The sequence below is a fragment of the Perca fluviatilis genome, chromosome 21 (genome assembly GCF_010015445.1).
Source record: "Perca fluviatilis chromosome 21, GENO_Pfluv_1.0, whole genome shotgun sequence".
In the NCBI taxonomy this organism is placed as follows: Eukaryota; Metazoa; Chordata; class Actinopteri; order Perciformes; family Percidae; genus Perca; species Perca fluviatilis.
Genome location: NC_053132.1, coordinates 25,733,184 through 25,753,616, shown reverse-complemented (window position 1 = coordinate 25,753,616; position 20,433 = coordinate 25,733,184). Strand labels below are relative to the sequence as shown.

Sequence of the window (20,433 nt, the reverse complement as noted above, 5' to 3'; positions counted from 1 at the left end):
ATTTGAATTAGCATATGTGAGAAACACACCAGTTATCTATATTTGTGTGTGTCTGCGTGTGTGTGTGCGTGCGTGTGTGTGTGTTTAAAGTGTTGAAGGGTTTCTGCAAGGCTGAGACTGAGAAAAACACTTGAATGTTATACAATGATAATGGAAATCGGGGCAAGTGTCACAGAGAGAATTGGAGAAACTGCAGATGTAAGATATCACTAACACAGACTGAGAGAAATTGGAATTCATCTCATGCTCCAGTTCTAGCACTGCTACATGCTGATGCTCCGCAACAAACTGGGATTCTTTCACACATTTACAGATGTGCATTTTCTGGATGGACATTTCTGCTTCTGATTCCTACTGAAGAATATTTATCATTTGCCAAATACAGTTACATTTTTTATTCAACACTTTCCTAAGACTGTAGTCTTTTAGATGGTTTGTACAAGTATTGTGTGTGTGTGTGTGTGTCCAAAGTCTGATCATTCTTATTCCTCCATTGTTGATTTTCCTTCATTATTAAGAACACACACACAAACACACACACACGTTTATTTAAACTCAATCCCAAATATGTACACCTTCCTTCCTTACGCACCACAGAAGTATTAATCCGCTGCTGAAAATAGGCCCAAACAAATGCACTATTTCCTCCTTTTTGAGTTACGTTGGGTGGTGATGGCGCAATGGATATGACACATGCCTTTGGTGTGGGAGATCTGGGTTCGATTCCCACTGTGATACATCAACCAATGTGTCCCTGAGCAAGACACTTAACCCCTAGTTGCTCCAGAGGCGTGTGGCCTCTGACACACATAAGTCGCTTTGGATAAAAGCGTCAGCTAAATGACATGTAATGTAAATGCTGAAGTGCTACAGCTGTTTTAAGAAATTACGGAGAGCAGCTTTTAAAGATTTATGCCTTCAGAAGAAACAAACGGACGGGGTAGAGAGGTCGCAAAGTAGAGATGGACAAACCCGTTTTTTTGTTATTAAGAGGAAAAATATAGAATATCACCTAGGGTTGGGTATCGTTTTTTTTCCGATACTGGTGCTAAAAGGATACTTTTAAAATGGTGCCGGTGCCTAAACGGTGCCTGGACCGATAACGACAAAAACAACCACCAAATGGGAAAAGGGTATTTTACAGTAACTATGAATGCACCACGAGGCTCGCACCGTCTGTGTTGTAACTCAGCAGCAGACTGTTACATCGCGGTGTTGGAATCCTCTACAGTGAAATACAGACACACTTTACACAGTTTAACGTTAGCTGTCAGCATTTTAACTGCGTTTAATCCAGCTACTAGCTAACGGTAGGCTAACGTTACGTGCTGCCAAGTGTAACGTTAACTAGCGATGCTTCTGTTGTCGTGCTGCTATTCCATCCGGTAGGTACTGGTTGTTTAGATGCCTTATAAGCACCGGGTTTCGGTACCCAACCCTAATAACACCTGACCTTTCCTTTAACTGGTTTTGTGGGTACGACTATGTAACTATTGCAGAAAAGTGGTAATTGCAGGATAATCAGTGAATTATAGTACAAGCACAATATTCCTTCATTTTCTTTGATTCGCTGAAGTCATTTTAGAAGAAAGACATTTTCATAAAGTGTAACAGGTTTTCTAGTGAGCCACAGTTTTAGCTTCTTCTTTTGTCTTAAAACCACTCAATTGTGGACTACTAGTGTGACACTGTATTTTGACAGTGTTTTTTAAGGCTTAAGAATTCAACTTGTCATTTTTAATAAAATAGTTCTAATTCTTTTGTCAAAAGTTTCGTCGTCTTGCTGTAAGTGCAGTGATGGCTAACTTCTAGGAACTTTGTGTATGTGCTCTCCTTACCTCTCTCTAGGTTAATCACTGGTTTGGGGGGCTCTGGGACCTCCCACAGCTCCTCCTCACTGGGCAGCTCTCTGATGTCCTCCTTGCCTAAGAATCTCTTTAGAGATCCTTGGTCCTGCACACAAAAACAGAGTTAATGACTGGTGACAATATGTAATATCGAAGATTGATATAGGATAAAACTTTTTTTTAAATATTATATTAAAGACATTCTTAATGCCTTCCGAGAATAGTGAAATTTTACTATTGAGTCTTTAAAACATCACATTTTGATAATGAATTTAAGTACTACATACAGAAACTGAGGATTGACATGCTAGTCAGGATTTACAAAAAGAACTTCTGAAGCCAGAGTAGATTTTGGGTTTCTCTTTTCAGATTCTAATCCTAACAGAGTAAGGGCCGATGTTCCCAACCTTGAATCTAGAGAAGCAGATCTGTATTAGCCTCTCCTGTCTGCATTGGACTCCCGTGTATTAAATGGGTGTGCTTTTCAGTCAAAAATTCCATTTTATTTACTTTGTCAAATCCAGACATAGCACCTAATCAAATAAGATATTCAACAGAGAGGGATCAAAGTTGAGGCCTGATGTGAGCCTTGTTAACCTTTTAACTCTGACTTTGCAGAGTCTATGCTGCTGCAATGCTCTACAGAGATGAGAGCAAGTTGCCATGTTATATAAACGCGATTCCTTACAGGGAAATAGCCTACAGGTTCTAGCTACAGTCAGCTCTGTGGTGGTAGCAGTAAGTGTGTATGTTTGACAGAAAAGAGAATGATTGGATGAAGAACTGTAAGTGAGCAAAGACCTAAGATTAGTGATCATTGTTTTAAGGAACCATATTCACTATATATATATATATATATATATATATATATATATATATATATATATATATATATATATATATATATATATATATATATATCACTTACATTGAGAGAGGTTATCAGGCCGCTCAGGAAATGCATCAGCTCTTTTCTGTGGCTGCTCTCTGTGCAGAACAGTTTCACCAGCTCCCTGAAACACACGCATACATACAATCAGGATTACAAGATATAACAAGATAAGTTGTGTGGACATACAGATTCAAACGCACACATAATATATACAGGAGTGAGTATCAAAATTGTTAATCAGGGATTCCCTTGTTTTGTCAAATATATTTAGTTAACTGTCATAGAGGAGTAAAGAAACCAGAAAATATTCACATTTAAGAAGCTGGAATCAAAACAAATTTTACTTTGTTTTAATTACTTACACCAATTAATCAATTATAAAAATAGTTGGCAATTTATTTAATAATTAGCTTAACTTAATATAAAAATTAGTTAACTAATCAATTAATTGATTATTATTTGCAGCTCCAAACCATATAAGTTATAAGAGTATTATAATGCATAATTGAAGAAATTTAAGGATTACATTTCACTGAAATAGTTTTTTATTTGATTTCACATGACAATAAAACATTTATTGATTGGTTGGTTGACGACAACTAATCCTTACTAATAGCTCAGGCTATCTGACAATACAAGCTATTACAAATGTTATGCAAAGTAACATAAGACATGGGACTGTAAGTCAGCAGCTAATGAATAAGTTAGAACAACCTGCAAATATACAGAATTTAATTATGAATAAAAAATAAAAGTATTTAATGTGGGTGGATCACATCTGGCATATAGCCCATCCGCTTAATAAGGTCAGTTTCAAAATATCGGTCATATCAGAGGAGAATCAGCATCCCTATTGCATCCATCCGAATTCTTTAGATGCTAAAACTTGTTTCACGTTTACTTTATATGCAATCACACTACCTTGGACATACATTTTTAAGCACTGCGGTTAACACCCAACTGCTCTAACCGAGTTCTCCGGTAGGAATGTGTTAAAGCATTGTGGGAAAAGGTGCGTCTTCTCCGTGAACTTTTCTTGATTTAATGGAGGTTAAAAAAGATGAAGATGATGTTCTTGTTGTTTGACCAACACATGTAAGTAATAGGGCTGAACCCAAATATTCAGATATTCGTTTTTAATTTTGTTTCTCTTGAAACTGTAGAATTACATAATTCTTAAAAATAACTGCCTTTAATTTTAGGCCGTGTATTAATTTCAGCTCAGTTTGAGTCTTTTATTTCGTTTTGCTGTCATTTACAGCCGTGACTCTCTCTTCTTGGATCTCTGTGTTTCACAGAGATCAAACACACAAACAATTGGTGCGGTGCAGAGAGAAAGGTGCAGTCACAACTCTGGAGTCGGCTAACTTGTTGCTCTCGCTACCAATATTAGCTGCTCTGTTTCATTCAAAAATGTTAGGTTGAAAAGAGCGTGCATGCAGGCTAAAGGTCACCTTGGTGTTCTGTCTTGATTAAGCTATGAGCATAGGAAAAGTCATGCTAGCCGCTAGGCTAATTTATGCCGCGTAAACATTGGAACGCAGTGCTATGCCATCCAAAAACCATCCGTAAACTGAGACATGTCTGGCTGAGTCGAGTTATAACCAAGCAGTCCTATTGTGTAGAAGTCTGTATGGTTCTACTTTAGCAGCCTGGTGTAGTTATCAGGCAATTTAATGAAGGTAAATGAACAACTGTGCGTAAAAAAATGGTATTCGGGACAGCTCTAGTGGACTATCCATCACACACAAACCTGCAGACATCCAGCTTGGCCGAGAGGTGATCTTTCTGGATGTAGAGATCCTTCTCGCCGTTTAGCAGACAAATAACATCCTGCACCTCCACTACCTCATCCTCACTCTCAGCAACATCCAGCTGGTAGCGAATGTACAGCTTACCCACCTGCAAACAAGTATGTAGGAAAGAGAAAGTTCCTGCTGTTGATAGGGGCTCAATGATAAATATATGTCCTTTAGATGGGTATGATTATTGGAGATTCTCCCATACTCAGTCCAATTATATGTATTTAGTAAACCAACCAAAAACAAACTACCTCAAGGTTTTAAACTACTCTAAACCAACTAGGCGTGACTTTCTGACCTGTGCGAAGTTCAGTCGCTTGATTTTCTCTCTAATGTTGTTGTCAATCAGTTCTGAATAGACTTCAGCCAGCTCGTCGTGGTGGTACAGGAACCTCTGGATGTAGGGTATCACAGAGTGCACCATGGCCTGCATGGACGGACAGGGTCTGAGGTTCTCAGTCTGAGGTTCAGTCTTGACACACTGGGACAGCTGACGGATCCCGCAGATCTCCAGAAACAAAGATCGGTCCGTCTCGTTGAAGGCAAATACGGTGTTACCTCGTTCTCCCGGCACTGTCTGAACTGGCAGGCAAACATACAACAAAATTCAGAATCTCCATTTCAACCTGGGTGTAGTTATGGGCATACTTCCTACTGGGTATGGTGAAAAGTAATCAAGTATAAATCTAACATTGATAAGTATATGTAAAAAAAATAAAAATAAGGTTGCAGCAGCATACCAAACTTCCCAGTCCTGCTCCTGGGAGCAGTCTTTTTCTCTGCTGGTGGCAGGTTGAGCAGACAGATCTGCTTGTGTGGTTTAAAGATCTTTTCCAACTCCTTGTTGTCAGCAATCATGGGTTTGCGTGCCAGACTCACCCATCTGTTATCCTTGGTGGGGAAGACCCCCTTATTAGACACCATACCTGGACATAAGGAAAAAGGACAGCCTGGGTCAGTTGAAGGCTTTTAGTATTTTTCCCCACTATGCCCCTCCCCATTTACTGCTCCTTGATCACTGAAGGTGGCCTGACTAGTTTTCTTGTAAACAAACAAAGTTATGTTTACATTCAGTGTTTCTTACCAACACAGTGTGTCATTTTTGTCACTGACAAGCATGTATGCATTTCCTAATGTTGGAAATATTTTAAATCCTGCATTGTGTTACATCCATGTTTACTAGCTAGCAGGCTTCGTCTTTACTGCTTTTGTTGGTAAATTCATTTCTTTCTTTCTTTCATGTTGCAGCCACTAACTGTTGATGAGTGGAATAACTTAAAGCTGGCAGCAGGATGTGTATCGCACCTTCTGCTTAGTGCTAGTAGTGCGGGTGCACTATACAAACAAAATGGGATCTACACTTAACAACACTGTAGTACACATGATGCTCCATAACGTTACTAGTGGTCAAAAACTCTACAGGGTGACATTAAGAGGCAGACCATTAAAGGACAGATTTTCCTATTCTAAAGCTGTTCTTCTTAAAAAAATCATTAGACTTTATCAGCACAGGGGAATAATGATGTACAAATCAAATTGACCATTTATCTGCTGTGGGGATTAGCCTTAAATTGGTCAGGTTGTACAGCAACCTTTAGGTGGTGCAACCCAACAGGAAGTCACCCTTATGTGACAAACATCCAATTTCCATGAAATTTACATTGTCTGGTCTACAATTGATATAGAGTAACATGATGTATGCTAAGTGCGTGCTCTCTAAGGTACGGTGGCCGGGAAGTGCAATGCAACATTACAAAGAATGAAACACTTTTACATTTTGGAAAACAAATTTACATTTTGGAAAACAAAATAACATTTTAGAAAACAAATTTACATTTTGGAAAACAAAATAACATTTTGGAAAACAAATTTACATTTTGGAAAACAAAATAACATTTTAGAAAACAAATTTACATTTTGGAAAACAAAATGACATTTTCGAAAACAAATTTACATTTTGGAAAACAAAATAACATTTTAGAAAACAAATTTACATTTTGGAAAACAAAATAACATTTTAGAAAACAAATTTACATTTTGGAAAACAAAATAACATTTTCGAAAACAAATTTACATTTTAGAAAACAAATTTACATTTTGGAAAACAAAATAACATTTTAGAAAACAAATTTACATTTTAGAAAACAAATTTACATTTTGGAAAACAAAATAACATTTTAGAAAACAAATTTACATTTTCGAAAACAAATTTACATTTTAGAAAACAAATTAACAAGATGCAAAACACTTTTTACCAGTCCCAAAACAAATTTACAAATGACAGATTCTTCACGGAAAGGGAATGTACCACATACCGGAAGTGATGAGGTGTTGTATACATGTCGCCTTGACTACGGCAGTTATGGATCGAATGCGTCAATAGAGCCGCATCTTGGAACAGGGAGGCATCCGTTATATACTGTCTATGGGCCGTCCTTAATGCATCAGCGCGTCAATGTAGGCAAAGGTCTAACGGAAATAAAATCACTATAAATCGTCAAAATCTCATGCGATGTTCTAGTTTTTTTTAAACAAAAAGACAAAGAGACTAATTAATGTGTTAATACAAAGAATATTTATTATAATCAGTTCACAGATGAGTACAAACGGAAACTTCACCCTTCTGAACTAAGAGGTTCTGCTTCAAAGTGAAGTTTAAACACTAATGATTCTTTATTTCTGCATGTATTTATTTATTTAACGAGACTTTAAGTCGCTTGTTTCCCGTCCACAGTCCGAACCCGCCAGACTCCCTTTAGGAAACCTGTGATTTAAACTTCAGCAGGCTGTGACAGTCCGCTCCGTTCAGTCCTGGATCTGATTCTCCCGGGCTTCCCTTCCCTCCAGCGGGCCCAGCAATACGGCCTGGGTCTCCAGCTGCGTGGTGTCGGTTTTGGCTCCCAGGAATGGGCAGTGAGCTCCAGGTCCTGCAGCTGCAGACGGACTCCGCTGCCCCCTGCTGTAGCTTCGATCCGGCCGCGGCTGTCGATACGTTCCCTGTTTTTCCAATGTTTCCGTCAGGTCGCGTGTCATATAAAAACTTCAACACCGACCACACGTAAAGTCACCATAAACTTCATTTTCCATTCCAAAACAACACAACAACACAAATTGATTGCGCTCACCAACAACACCTCATCACTTCCGGTATGTGGTACATTCCCTTTCCGTGAAGAATCTGTCATTTGTAAATTTGTTTCGGACTGGTAAAAGTGTTTTGCATCTTGTTAATTTGTTTTCTAAAATGTAAATTTGTTTTCGAAAATGTAAATTTGTTTTCCTAAAATGTTATTTTGTTTTCCAAAATGTAAATTTGTTTTCTAAAATGTAAATTTGTTTTCGAAAATGTTATTTTGGTTTCCAAAATGTAAATTTGTTTTCTAAAATGTTATTTTTTTCCAAAATGTAAATTTGTTTTCTAAAATGTTATTTTGTTTTCCAAAATGTAAATTTGTTTTCCAAAATGTAAATTTGTTTTCCAAAATGTAAATTTGTTTTCTAAAATGTTATTTTGTTTTCCAAAATGTAAATTTGTTTTCCAAAATGTAAATTTGTTTTCCAAAATGTAAATTTGTTTTCTAAAATGTTATTTTGTTTTCCAAAATGTAAATTTGTTTTCCAAAATGTAAATTTGTTTTCCAAAATGTAAATTTGTCTCGAGCTTTGTAAAAGTGTTTCATTCTTTGTAATGTTGCATTGCACTTCCCGGCCACCGTACTAAGGCCACATAGTGGACACAGCAAGTGATGCAGCTTCACTGTCTGCTTCTTTTTCTTAAATAGTGTTTATTGGCGGTTGGCAAACTAGCTTAGAGGTGAATTACCGCCAGCAAGTGGACTGGAGTCGCTACACTCTCATTAATGGGCTTTCTTAGTCTCATTATTTTCCACTCGGGAGTGGCTGCTGAGTCAAGTGCCATTCCTAATGGTCATTCTGGTCGTAAAATTAGGTATACCGGTCTGGTGTTTGACTTAATATCAAAACAATTTGAGCATTTTTTTAGACTGGCCTAATGTGTATGCATCACTCACCCTTCAAGGTGGAGCAGTAGTCGGGATTGAGATTGAATTGAGGGATGTTTTCCTGGTCACCAGATACTTGAATTTTACACTTTTGAGCTGTTGAAACAAAAATATATTATATTATATCTAAAGTCAGGGAGCACAGGCAGGAAGGAAAGGAAACCCAACATTTGTTGAACTCATTATCTCTTTAGATAATGAGCTGCAGACAGATAGGACATAAAAAGTAAAGAAATTTGTGAGTCAATAGAATGTGAGACACGCTATGGAGCAAAAGACTGGAAATCTAAATGTCCTTACCAAGTATGGCATAGAGCACCGACACATCCTGTAGCACTTCAGCAGTTGGTATGGGGGATGATGAACAGATCAATTCCAACAAGCCAACATACTGCTTCATATTGGGACTGAGATCCACATTCAGCAGCTATACATAAGATCAGTAATCACAGATAAATGCATAGTGTACATTAGTAATGGTGTAGTTTAGTCTTAAAATTGGCTACAAACAGAAGGAATACAGTTTAATAAAACAACAGAGACAGCAGAAGAACCTGCATAGTAGGGCTGGGTACCAAATTCAATGCCTCCTTAGTATCGAGTATCGAAAAATGCCTCGTCATTCAATACCAAATGTCAATACCTAACGCCAGAAACTGGTGATTGGCTGTCTAACGTTACATGTAATAGAGGTATGCAGGAAAAACTATGTTAAAGATAAGTCCACCTTAAGTGAGCCTAATCAGTTTCCAATGGCTATCAGGTGTAGCTCATTTATACTCTTCCTTTATATAGGACAGGGAAACCCTGAGGTTGTAAAGACACTGCTCCTCATGTCTGGGGTGAGTTCATTGGAGGTATTTATTCAAGCCAAGAACAGACATTGTGCAGCAAAATTAACAGTCACTGCCTAGAGATAAAAAGCTGGTTTTGTATACTTCTGAAACGCTTGCCAGACAGCAACAGTAACTAAGGGGCTTAAAGGTCCCATGACATGGTGCTCTTTGGATGCTTTTATACAGGTCTTAGTGGTCCTCTAATACTGTATATGAAGTCTCTTTCCCGAAATTCAGCCTTGGTGCAGAATTACAGCCACTAGAGCCACAATGAGCTTTCCTTAGTATGTGCTATTTCTGTGTCTGTAGCTATTGAGGAGGAGAGAGGGGGGGCAAGGTGGAGTGTGGGGGTGTGGCCTTGACCAACTGCCACTTTGCTCGTTTGAAAGCCATGATGTCTCTCTCTCATGGGTGGCCCAAATTCTCTGGGCGGGCAAAGCAGAGAAAGGGGAAGTAACCTTGCTCCTTATGACCTCATAAGGAGAAGATTCCAGATCGGCCCATCTGAGCTTTCATTTTCTCAAAGGCAAAGCAGGATACCCAGGGCTCGGTTTACACCTATCACCATTTCTAGCCACTGGGGGACCATAGGCAGACTGGTGGAACGCATATTAATGTTAAAAAACCTCATAAAGTGAAATTTTCATGCCATGGGACCTTTAACAAACGGTCAATCAAACAGCATATTGAGTTTAACAAACCATGAGTCAAGAAACATTTTATACATGTAGGAAAATTATGTGAGCTTACTTTGGTGAAGAAGAATTTCATGCCATCCAGTGGTTTGTAGAAGGGAGCCAGGACTTTGGGCTGCTGGACAGGGCTGTCTGGTGCGTGAGTCAGCGGTCTGTAGCGCTGGAAAACTACCGTCGGGTCACTCCAGCACACCTCCTTTAGGTGGTAGAAACGTCCTGAACACCACTCATTTCGCCTGGGAGCAAGGTTTAAATTGTGAAGGGACAAAATGTAGACAATAATCTGAAAAAAGTATGCTGATACACCCGACAACGTACCTGTCGTACTCTATGAATACAGCAGGGGTATGCTGGAACAAATCCTTCAGGCTGCTCTGGGGACAGTTATTATACAGATAGGTGTAGACGTTGTGGATGTGCTCAACTGTGGAAGAGAAATTTGCCCCCTCTAACTCGTCCTCAGGTAGTCTCTGCTCCTGGTCATCTGCTTCTGGTTTGACACACCACTTCTTCAGGTAGTTTATCAGATCATCCACTGAGATACTTTGTCTCATTCCTGAAAGAGGGAACAAGACAGTGACTCACAGATTGTCCATTATGTAACGGACTAAACATAGCCCGCAGCAAATATAGGATAACCAATAACTTGAGCTATGAACAACAGATGTACACCATAGAATACATGTTTACCAAGAGCTCTGCTAAACTCGCTGGGGTCTATGTCCACATAACAGACATGAGTCCCCAGCAGGCTGGTGACTTCAGGTGAGGTCAGGTAGACTGAGTTTGGACAGAGGTACTTTCGCTCTTGCTGTTCTCCTTCCATGGGGCGATAGGCTGGTACCCATTCAAGATAACGCAAGAAGTGGTAGAAGGAGGACTTGGTGCTTTTGATCGCTTGTCCATCGCTGTCAATCACCTGAGCTGTGAGGTACTGAGAGTAGCAATGTCTGCAAAAATACAAAAGGTGATTATAGATAATGTTTGGAATAGGTTAATACAAACTTTCAAACCCCTCTCAGCAAACAATGATAAAGTTTCTTTGACAAAATACATTTAATATTTGATCATATAACTTCAGAGATCCAACAACACAATGCTACAATGTATGGCTCACAGCCTCTTCAGTTGAAGTTTAGGCTATGTTCAGACTGCAGGCCTTAATACTCAAATTTGATTTTTTGGACTGACTGTTCACATTATATTTTTCAAATGTGGCCCGCATCAGACTCAAGTATAAACTGGACGCGGCCTGAAAGTGACCCCCATCCGCAAAAGAGTAATACGTCAAACGTCACACGCAGCTTACCTAAATGCTTATCAAACTAAACCCCTGATGTATTGAGAGAACCATGGAGATGTAATCGTTATGTCTTGCTACTAGCTACTGCTAGCTACTAAGCGACAGCCGGCAGTTTGGGAACAGAGACCATAACATTACATCTACGTTACAGGGTTTACAGCATACAGCCCTCAAATGCATTATTAGATAATACAATACAAACATACGTACAAAATCCATTATACAGCTCCAGTAACTCGGGAGAACTGTCATATGAACCTGCAGTGTGCAGTCCCCTGGGTCTGCTGCTACGCGTTCCTTATGCCTAGTTAAATAGCTCTGGATCCGGATATTAGTGCATGTTACAACTTTTAAAACATAATGATTTAAATAAGGACTATTTCAGTGTTCGGACTGGTAAGTTGGAAAAATGTATTTGCTAATATACAGACGCATCTTCCACCATGTAAAGTCTACAGAAAAGTGTAGAATTGTGACGAATGAATGAAATAGAATGGTCACTCTAGAGGGATGTCAGAGTAGGATGAATTTCGATCGGACAGTCTAGACTTGGGTCACATTATTTTTTAAATCCGACCTGTAACCAATTTGGACCACATTTGAAAGTGGCCCAAATCATAACTGGAAAAGATCGGATGCCATGTGACTTGGGCTTTTCACACTGTCTGTCTGATTCTAAAAAATAAAAATCGGATTTGGGTTACTTTGACCTGCAGACTGAACGTAGCCTTAGTGATCTTAATGCAGCTTTATTTATATAGCATATAACAGTAGCTCACGAGATTGGTCAGAGCTAAGAGCAACTAAATCCAGATGAATTAATCCCCAGACTGATCTCTCTGTCGACGTTAAACCCAAACAAAGGCTGATGTGACACTGCTTTTCTCTCGGGGAGAGAATAACATTACTGTCAAAGAATGTCATCGCTTGACCTGAGTAATCACTTACCGGCTACAGTAAAAATGATGGGGATTACTACCTGACCCTGACTAACCCCAAAGCCATTAACCTAGCCGTTCTCCGGCCATTAGGTTTCCTAACCATAACAGACACCTAGTGAATTCACATGCTTCTCAAATGGGACACTCAACAGAACATAACATAGGACTGTGTGTGTGTGTGTGTGTGTGTCTTACCCTGTATCCCAGTTTGTCGCCAGAAGCTCCAGCAATGACATTCTCTGCTGCAAGAGGAGGTGGCCGGGCAGCTGGGCTGTGGCCAGGGAATAAAACTCCTGGCAGGGGTAGTCATCAAGCACAAAGCCCTCTCCTGGATTTTGGTGCCACATTGCACTTTCTACTGACCAGGGACTGGAGGTCTGGGGGAAGAGTAGAAGAAGAGTCTATTCCTTTATATTCATTTACAATTAATATGTAGTATCAGAGTTAATTCCCAAGCATCTGCACCTAAAAACAGGAATAAAGTAAAAACAATTGTTCCTATATTACATGAAGGCAGTCATGAAGAAGTCACACAATGACTGATGGTGTCATGACAAATCCACATTTTATCCCTGCTTGCTGTAGCCCAGGCTAAAACAGGCATCAGGAATGTCTGATGGGTCCCATCAGTCACCTGCTTTTTCTGCTCATCCTAAAAGCAGCTAGTCTTTCTAGTCCTAGTGTGACTCACAGTGGTTAATACCTTAATCCTTTAATCACTATGTTATTCCTCATGATGAGTCACAGTTAGTTTTTAATGCAGCGTGCTTCAGGAAGATTGTGTTCTGCCTCTGGTGTCCATGCAACCGGTAAATATTGTGTCCAACATAAAAGAAATTTCCCACTGGCCCCTTGTATATTTTAACTGGCCCGAAAACAAAAAAGGGGGACAACACTTTTTCAAATTGTTACATTTATTAATCTAATATACAGTGTATAGGATTAATCTAAACAAAAACAAAAAAAAACTATTCTGCATCTACAAATATGAGTTCAGTCAATTTAGTTGGATTTGCATAAATTATAATTATACAGTATTGCTTGTTTTTAATTTACGTTAAAAATGTATTATTATATTAAATATACAGTACAGGCCAAATGTTTGGACACACCTTCTCATTCAATGTGTTTCTTTATTTTCATGACTATTTACATTGTAGATAGACTTTTTTGATAGCGCTGCAAACCCTTGGTGTTGCTTCATGAGGTAGTCACCTGAAATGGTTTTCACTTCACAGGTGTGCCTTGTCAGGGTTAATTAGTGGAATTTTTTCCCTTATTAATAAAAAAAGCAAAGGGTGGCTACTTTGAAGAATCTAAAATATAAGACATGTTTTCAGTTATTTCACACTTTTTCATTCAAAGTTTTGATGCCTTCAGTGAGAATCTACAATGTAAATAGTCATGAAAATAAAAAGGAAACGCATTTGAATGAGAAGGTGTGTCCAAACTTTTGGCCTGTACTGTATGTTATTGTTCTTAAATTATGCAAAATAGCTAATTATTTTCCACAATGAAGAGAAGACATGCTGATTAGACAAATATCAGATATTTAAAGTAAAATTATTTTATTCAAATAACAGCTATCTGGTAACGAGTGGGTTTCCTCTTTGTGTTCATATTGTAGTGACCTGAATATTCCCCAGCTATGTTTACTGGGCTACGTTAAGCGTTCATTTTGAAATGATTGTAAAATTTCCAACAGCACTGGGGAAGCTTACTTTGCAGTTTGCTAATGTTAGCTAGTGATCATTAATGCACCCCGCGTCCCTCCGCCTTAATCCCAGCTTCTAGGCGACTACTTCGCTGGGAGGAGAGTGGACAGCAGCAAACAGCAGTTGCAACTGAGTTCGAGTTGAGGCTGCAGCAACTCATTCATTCATTCATTCAACCTTTATTTATTCTCAAGAGATCATTGAGGGGTGGAGGCGAGGGACCGCGACGTATGCTAAAATTACTAGCTAGCTCCCAGCGAAGGAAGAGAACAGGCAGCAGCTCTGGACTGGCTGGGTTTGAGTTGCTGTAGCCGCTACTTAAGGTCCAAAGCATGTGTGGACTCTTTGTGGTGGGTGCCGGCGGTAGTTTGTTGACGTAAGTGAACTACATTTCTAATCAGCGTTAGATAGTGTTACACCTGACGTTAGCATCAAATTACAAAGAACTGACTCGTGACTTTGATTGGCACAAACAATAGCACTGGCCTGTTCAGGCCAGTGGCTGGCCAATCAACTTGCCCGACATACTGTTTTACTGGCCCCAGGTCATCGGGCCATTGCTTATGTCGAACTCTGCCTTACACCACATATCCATAGCCTTTTATCATCTAGGCTCACAGGTGGGGCTGTCACAACCTTGGTCTGGTCTTTTTGTGCCGGTATAATAGCATTTTTGCAGCATGATTCCTAAATAGCTGAGGTAACAGTTCAGGGATGTCCTTCTCACCAGTTCTTTAGCAGTGAGTGTTTGTCTCTCTTTGCGGATGATGAGACCGTCTCTGACTCCCAGGGTGCTAAACAGCTTCCTCCATCCTTCTACATCGTCATCTGTCTGCACATAGCAGGGGTCCAGCAAGACCCAATCACAGCCTGGTGGAGGAAGAAGTAGACAAGATAAGTATTAACAGGAAAAAGAACAATAAAGACATCTTGTATAAGACATTTAAATCTGACAAACACTAGAAGTGAAACAGGCTAAGGAGATGAGAAAATTAAAGATTGAAAGGACTGCAGTGCAATGTTTCTGTTTTGATATCAGTTAATCATTAAAATGTAGGTATGGCATTTGTGTAATAAGTAAAATCTCACAGGGAAGCTGCTGCATTGCTTCATGGCCAAAAGGTAACACTGTGGTCCTGTAAACCCCTTTAAGATGACATACTGTGATTCTAAGCCTAGCTAGCTACGTAAGCAGTTAGCCTTTGGTGACGGTTGGCTAAAAGCTAAACTATTAGCAACATTTTAATATTGACATGTTTTATTGTGTTAATTGTCAGATTCTCTTTTAGTAGAGCTGGAACAATTCTGAATTTTGATGTACAATTAATTGTCCCAGAAATAATTGCGATAAAAATATAGTTGTCTCTTTCAGTCCAATTTAAAAATATTTATTTATTTATTACGTTTACAAACAAATACAAGTTTTGAATGAATTTTAGGCTACATCTTTTGGTTCTATCACTGTTGCGTGACCCAGATTATGTAAGAACAAAGGTTTTTTCTTTTTTGGGTTGCTCTGCAGTGTAGGCAGTTCTTGACAATGCTAGAATAGCAACGTTTTCTGCAGGAGTTTCCGCTGATATGCATGCACATCTGCATTTGAATTACAGCCAATTAGGGTTGGGTATCGTTTCAATTTTATCAGTTCCGATTCTTTGAGTTCAGGTGCTTATTTTACAGAAGAAAACTTTTACATAATATCCACTTCACCTCAGTTTATAATACCTGTAAATTAATTTCATCCAGTTTAATTTGGTTGCTGTTCTTTATAATTAAATAATAGTCCTTTAATAATCCACACTAAGGTCATATGGTCAAATTTAAATAATTTATTTAAAATTTAATGACCAGAACTTATTTCATTAGTCAATTGAAAACAAACTGTCAAGGAATAAAAAGAACAGCCACTAGATGGCAGACGGGTACAACAACAGCTTGAGTTTCTTATTGTCTTACGAGGTGCACCCGAATGCACCATGAAGTCCCTGGTGGCGCCTACACGCTTTGTCTGTAGTTGTTTACATAACTCACACGGGTGTCTTCAGGGAAGCAGGCAGATTTTTCAGTTTCTCCGTTATCTCACACTCTGGCCATGGCCACGGTGTCTCCGAAAGTCCAGCTGCAGGCTACAGGTAAGCTACTCGGTATCTTTAGCTGCAGACTGCTGCACGTCGATGTTACTACATCTGCTCTTCTCTCTGAGTCTTCCCTCTCCCTGCTCAGCCCATGTCTGTCAGCACGCCGCACAGCGATAGACACAGGAAGGCGTGTTTGCTTCATAGATGATTTTTTGTAAAAAAAGAAAAACACCGCAACAGAAATATGTGTAGCTGACTATTTGTGTAAGCCAGGGCTGTCAAGCAGGCTACCTTCCAAAATGGGATTGGGCGTATTATCTGTATTGTTCTTAAACTGTGCAATGCTGAAATATGTAAGTATTGAACGAGAATCTGAACTCTTTAACCCTAACAATAGAAGCAAACCCTCACATAATCACAAACTACTTTTCTCACAACACACACACACACACACACACACACACACACACACACACACACACACACACACACACACACACACACACACACACACACACACACACACACTTGTGTCTGTTTTAAGCATTGTGGGTTTCTCCATACCAGGCAGTTTCTTTGGCAGGTTGATGTTGCCGTACTCCTCAGAGAAGTGCACCCTTTCAGTGGCCGGGCACAGCAGACCCCTGCTGGTGAGGACGGGTACTGCAAAGTCTGAGTACTGCTGGCTGGAGGAGGAATGCAGTTTGATGAAAACCAAGTAACTCACCACCACTGACTCTGGCTTTGACTGGTGGTGGAATCAGTGGAACGATGGGAAGAAAAGAAAACGAGGCCAACAAGAGAAAGAAAGAGATATTTAAGCCAAATATTATGGGCAATACAAAATCATTTGTGACAGTTGATCCAGTTTATACAATATGATACCTTCCATTTGTTGTTCTGTATTGAAGGGTAGATGTGCTGCTCCAGTAGTTCTTGAGGCTCCAGTTCGTGAACTCCGAGTCTTTTCAGCAGCTCCCGAACCTGCTGACTTTCCAGAGGCTCCACACAACTCAGCAGAGAGGGGTGAACTACATTTACATCCTTGTACAATGCAGACAGAGGGCCTATGAAAAGACAATGCATGAGAGTTGGATTAACACCACCACGAATTTTAGCAAAAAAACAAATGTTAAATGTTTTGAACTTTCCAAAGGCCATATTTGTTACAAGGTAGTTGTACTTAATATTATTGGATTGTAGGTCATATCACCTAATTTTAACTTCAGGAATTCATTTATTTTGGTGAACATTTTAGTTTCAATATTGAGTTTAATGCCTTAGGATACTAAGGCATTAACTAACTTAAACCCTATTGGGTTTAAGTTATTCCAGTCAATTTCATAATTTACATCCCCTTTATAGATCATTTTAAAGCAGATGTTAAGAGAATCCAAAGGCTGCGATTTTATTTTTTATTCATATTAACCCTTTTATGCCATTTTTTCCCAACGTTTGGGTCGCCTAGTTTCCTTGAGTGAAACTGCTTGTACTTTAACCTCAACCCTGTAATGCACAATCAATTTGCCTATGACAGTATTGTGTATGATAAATTATTGCACAATACTGACATATTTGGGGGTGTGCTTTCAGTTCGCCATCATCGAAACACAATGCAGAGACTAATTACTACTATCAGCAGCGGAAAAAAAAAGAGTTTTACCGGGGGCTGTATAGTTAAAAGAAGTAGATCCCCCATTACATGGACAAATAAGAATCTATGCATTATTTATTACATTTACAGTGTTATATCATTATTTTTGGCTTGTTCGTTCCACTTTTAGTACATGTAGCAGCAAACCAACAGTCAGGAAAGTGGCAGCATCTGCAATATTGCTGATGCCAGCTGCCGTAAAACACCAAAAAATGATAGTCATGAAGAAAGCCTCTGATTGGCCAACACACTCACCCCACTGCATTCTGGGAGTCAAGATGGCCAGGCTAATAGTAAAACAATACTCTTTCATAAGAAAAGAGGAATAAAGAAACCGTTCAGATGTGGATATATATTGTTCTGGAATTATTGTGCAGTCTCCGAAAAGACACTGCAGTTCCAGACTGGATTACTACACTGCCTCACCGTATTGGCATTATGGACAGCCATAACTAACATGTTACTGTTTTTACCTTCATCAAATCGCCTGAAAACAACACCAGACGGATACAGTATAACCATACAGAGCTCTACAAACATCAGACCGCTCGCTTTCTGTTCTTGGCTGATATATATACGACATAGCGCTGCATAAATTAACCAGCGGCTAGCGGACATTTAGCAAGCAGCTTAATCCGACAAAACACCACAATAAATTTCAGCCTGCATGCAAGTTTAAAAAAAAAAAAAAAATATTCAAATCCCAAAATTGAAATCTAATAACTACCAATCGATTGAACATTTGAATATTCGGATCCAGCCCTAGACATTAGTGTTGCTCATGTGAAGCACTAAAGTGATATGATAAAGAGTGTTTAGGTAGAATACAGAAAAAAAAGCAGAATACATTTCAAGTCCATAAGCCCTCTGAGTTACTTATAAAGACACCAAACCACCTAGGCTACATGACTATTAAGGCCAACAAACTGCAATGGCAGGATGCTTACATCAGAGTGTGAAAATCAATTATTCATGCTTGGCATTCTAAACCTCTGCTTTGGGTACCGTTTTTGAATGTGATGACGCACAACATGGGGGGAGGTGGGCATGTTTTGATGCTGGGCTGTATGTCTGGTTATTCTTAGTGAGAGGTGAAGTTTATCATACACCTACTTCGCTGCCCTAAATGTCTATGAATGTGCTGACTTCTAAGAGAGCAGACACAGCTGTTAAAGCAGGTCATTTCAGAAAGAAAAAAAAAAAAGTCTGTTTCTATCACTTCTCAGACACTGGAAACTTAGGTTTTACAGTCTGCAATACCATGTCAGTTTATCGGAGTATGTAAGGCCCATGTGTCAAACTCAAGGCCCGGGGGCAATTTAGGTTCACAACTAATATTGGCCCGCCTAGCTGTGCACAACACCAAAAAAGTCAGTCACACTGTAATTATGTGACACTTAAAGAAGATTTTGGAAGATTTGCTGACTTTGAGCCTCAGAAATTCCCCCACAACCTGAGAGTTTACATATTCAGGCTGTGAAACAGGTTCAGGTGTGGTAGCCTGCTTTTAAAAAAGTAATTTTTGTTTTTCATGTTTTGCTAAATTCTATGATGGCCAAGACCTTTTTTTGCTCACTTTTTTAGGGCTTTATGTCGACCAAAATGTATGTGAGAAATCTATATGAGAAATGCAATCAAACAGCCAAAGATAATTGACATTTTCAGTTAAATAAAAGCATGTCAGTAAACTATACATGTCTGGCCCTTATTGTGATTCTCATTTTTCAGTGTGGCCCTTAATGAAGTTCAGTTTGACACCCCTGATGTAAGGCCAATTGTACAAAATAATTTATTAATATCATGAATTCCCATCAAAACTTTCAGTTTCTGCAAGTACAGTATTTCACTGCTGAGATGGAAAGGTGTTACATTTTCACCTCTCACCATCAACAAGGTGACCAATATTTGTCTATTTTGTTTTTCTACATCAGCGTATCATATTATTCGAAACTGGAAACCTGTGAAACTATACTGGCCTATATTCTGACTGATTTTCTTCCTCTTTTTGTTGTCATGGTTGATTTAGCACTTGTAATCAGGAGGCACATGCACATATATAAATTCTTAGCAGGTGCTGGGTAATAATTATCTGAAGATAAGATAAACGCATGCATGCAAATTCAATTCTTCATATCCCTGTATACTGTTTATTGGACCTATTTTTAGCAATGTTGCAGTATCCTGAGATCTTAGCAATTCATTTGGTGATTAAAACCGATGTCTAGCCTCCTAGGAAAATAAAACATTTTAAATGTACCCACGTGTACACACACACACACACACACACACACACACACACACACACACACACACACACACACACACACACACACACACACACACACACACACACACACACACACACACACACACACACACACACATCCAGGTGTACCCTTAGATCTATGTTGAAATGTAGAATAAAAGAAGGATTGGGAACAAGACAGTCTATTCAAAAACATACACCATCTTAATAAAATCCTTACAAAAACAGGAAACATCTTTGTGAGAGAAAATAGACACTCAAACTTATTTGCAATGAAATTACCAAGACATGTCATAGATATGATATTTACTAAATAAATAACTATATTATAATAAAACTATAATAAATTATAGGATCAATAATGAAGCAAATTACAGCAGTG

The 20,433-nt window shown here is 39.0% G+C and overlaps 1 protein-coding gene across 1 annotated transcript in view; it reads right to left on the bottom strand.

Annotated features, from left to right (window-relative positions):
- The window catches only part of wu:fj29h11 (protein NO VEIN), a 49,923-nt gene that overhangs the window by 2,631 nt on the left and 26,859 nt on the right, over positions 1 to 20,433 (bottom strand). Inside the window, exons 28-41 of the mRNA XM_039789159.1 lie at positions 17,017 to 17,198; positions 16,696 to 16,879; positions 14,781 to 14,923; positions 12,534 to 12,715; positions 10,785 to 11,044; positions 10,413 to 10,650; positions 10,150 to 10,330; positions 8,864 to 8,990; positions 8,573 to 8,659; positions 5,282 to 5,467; positions 4,840 to 5,123; positions 4,493 to 4,641; positions 2,776 to 2,860; positions 1,839 to 1,953 (exon numbers count right to left, since the gene is read on the bottom strand). Coding sequence (XP_039645093.1) covers positions 1,839 to 1,953; positions 2,776 to 2,860; positions 4,493 to 4,641; positions 4,840 to 5,123; positions 5,282 to 5,467; positions 8,573 to 8,659; positions 8,864 to 8,990; positions 10,150 to 10,330; positions 10,413 to 10,650; positions 10,785 to 11,044; positions 12,534 to 12,715; positions 14,781 to 14,923; positions 16,696 to 16,879; positions 17,017 to 17,198 — 2,403 coding nt within the window. The remainder of the gene's footprint in view (positions 1 to 1,838; positions 1,954 to 2,775; positions 2,861 to 4,492; positions 4,642 to 4,839; positions 5,124 to 5,281; positions 5,468 to 8,572; positions 8,660 to 8,863; positions 8,991 to 10,149; positions 10,331 to 10,412; positions 10,651 to 10,784; positions 11,045 to 12,533; positions 12,716 to 14,780; positions 14,924 to 16,695; positions 16,880 to 17,016; positions 17,199 to 20,433) is intronic.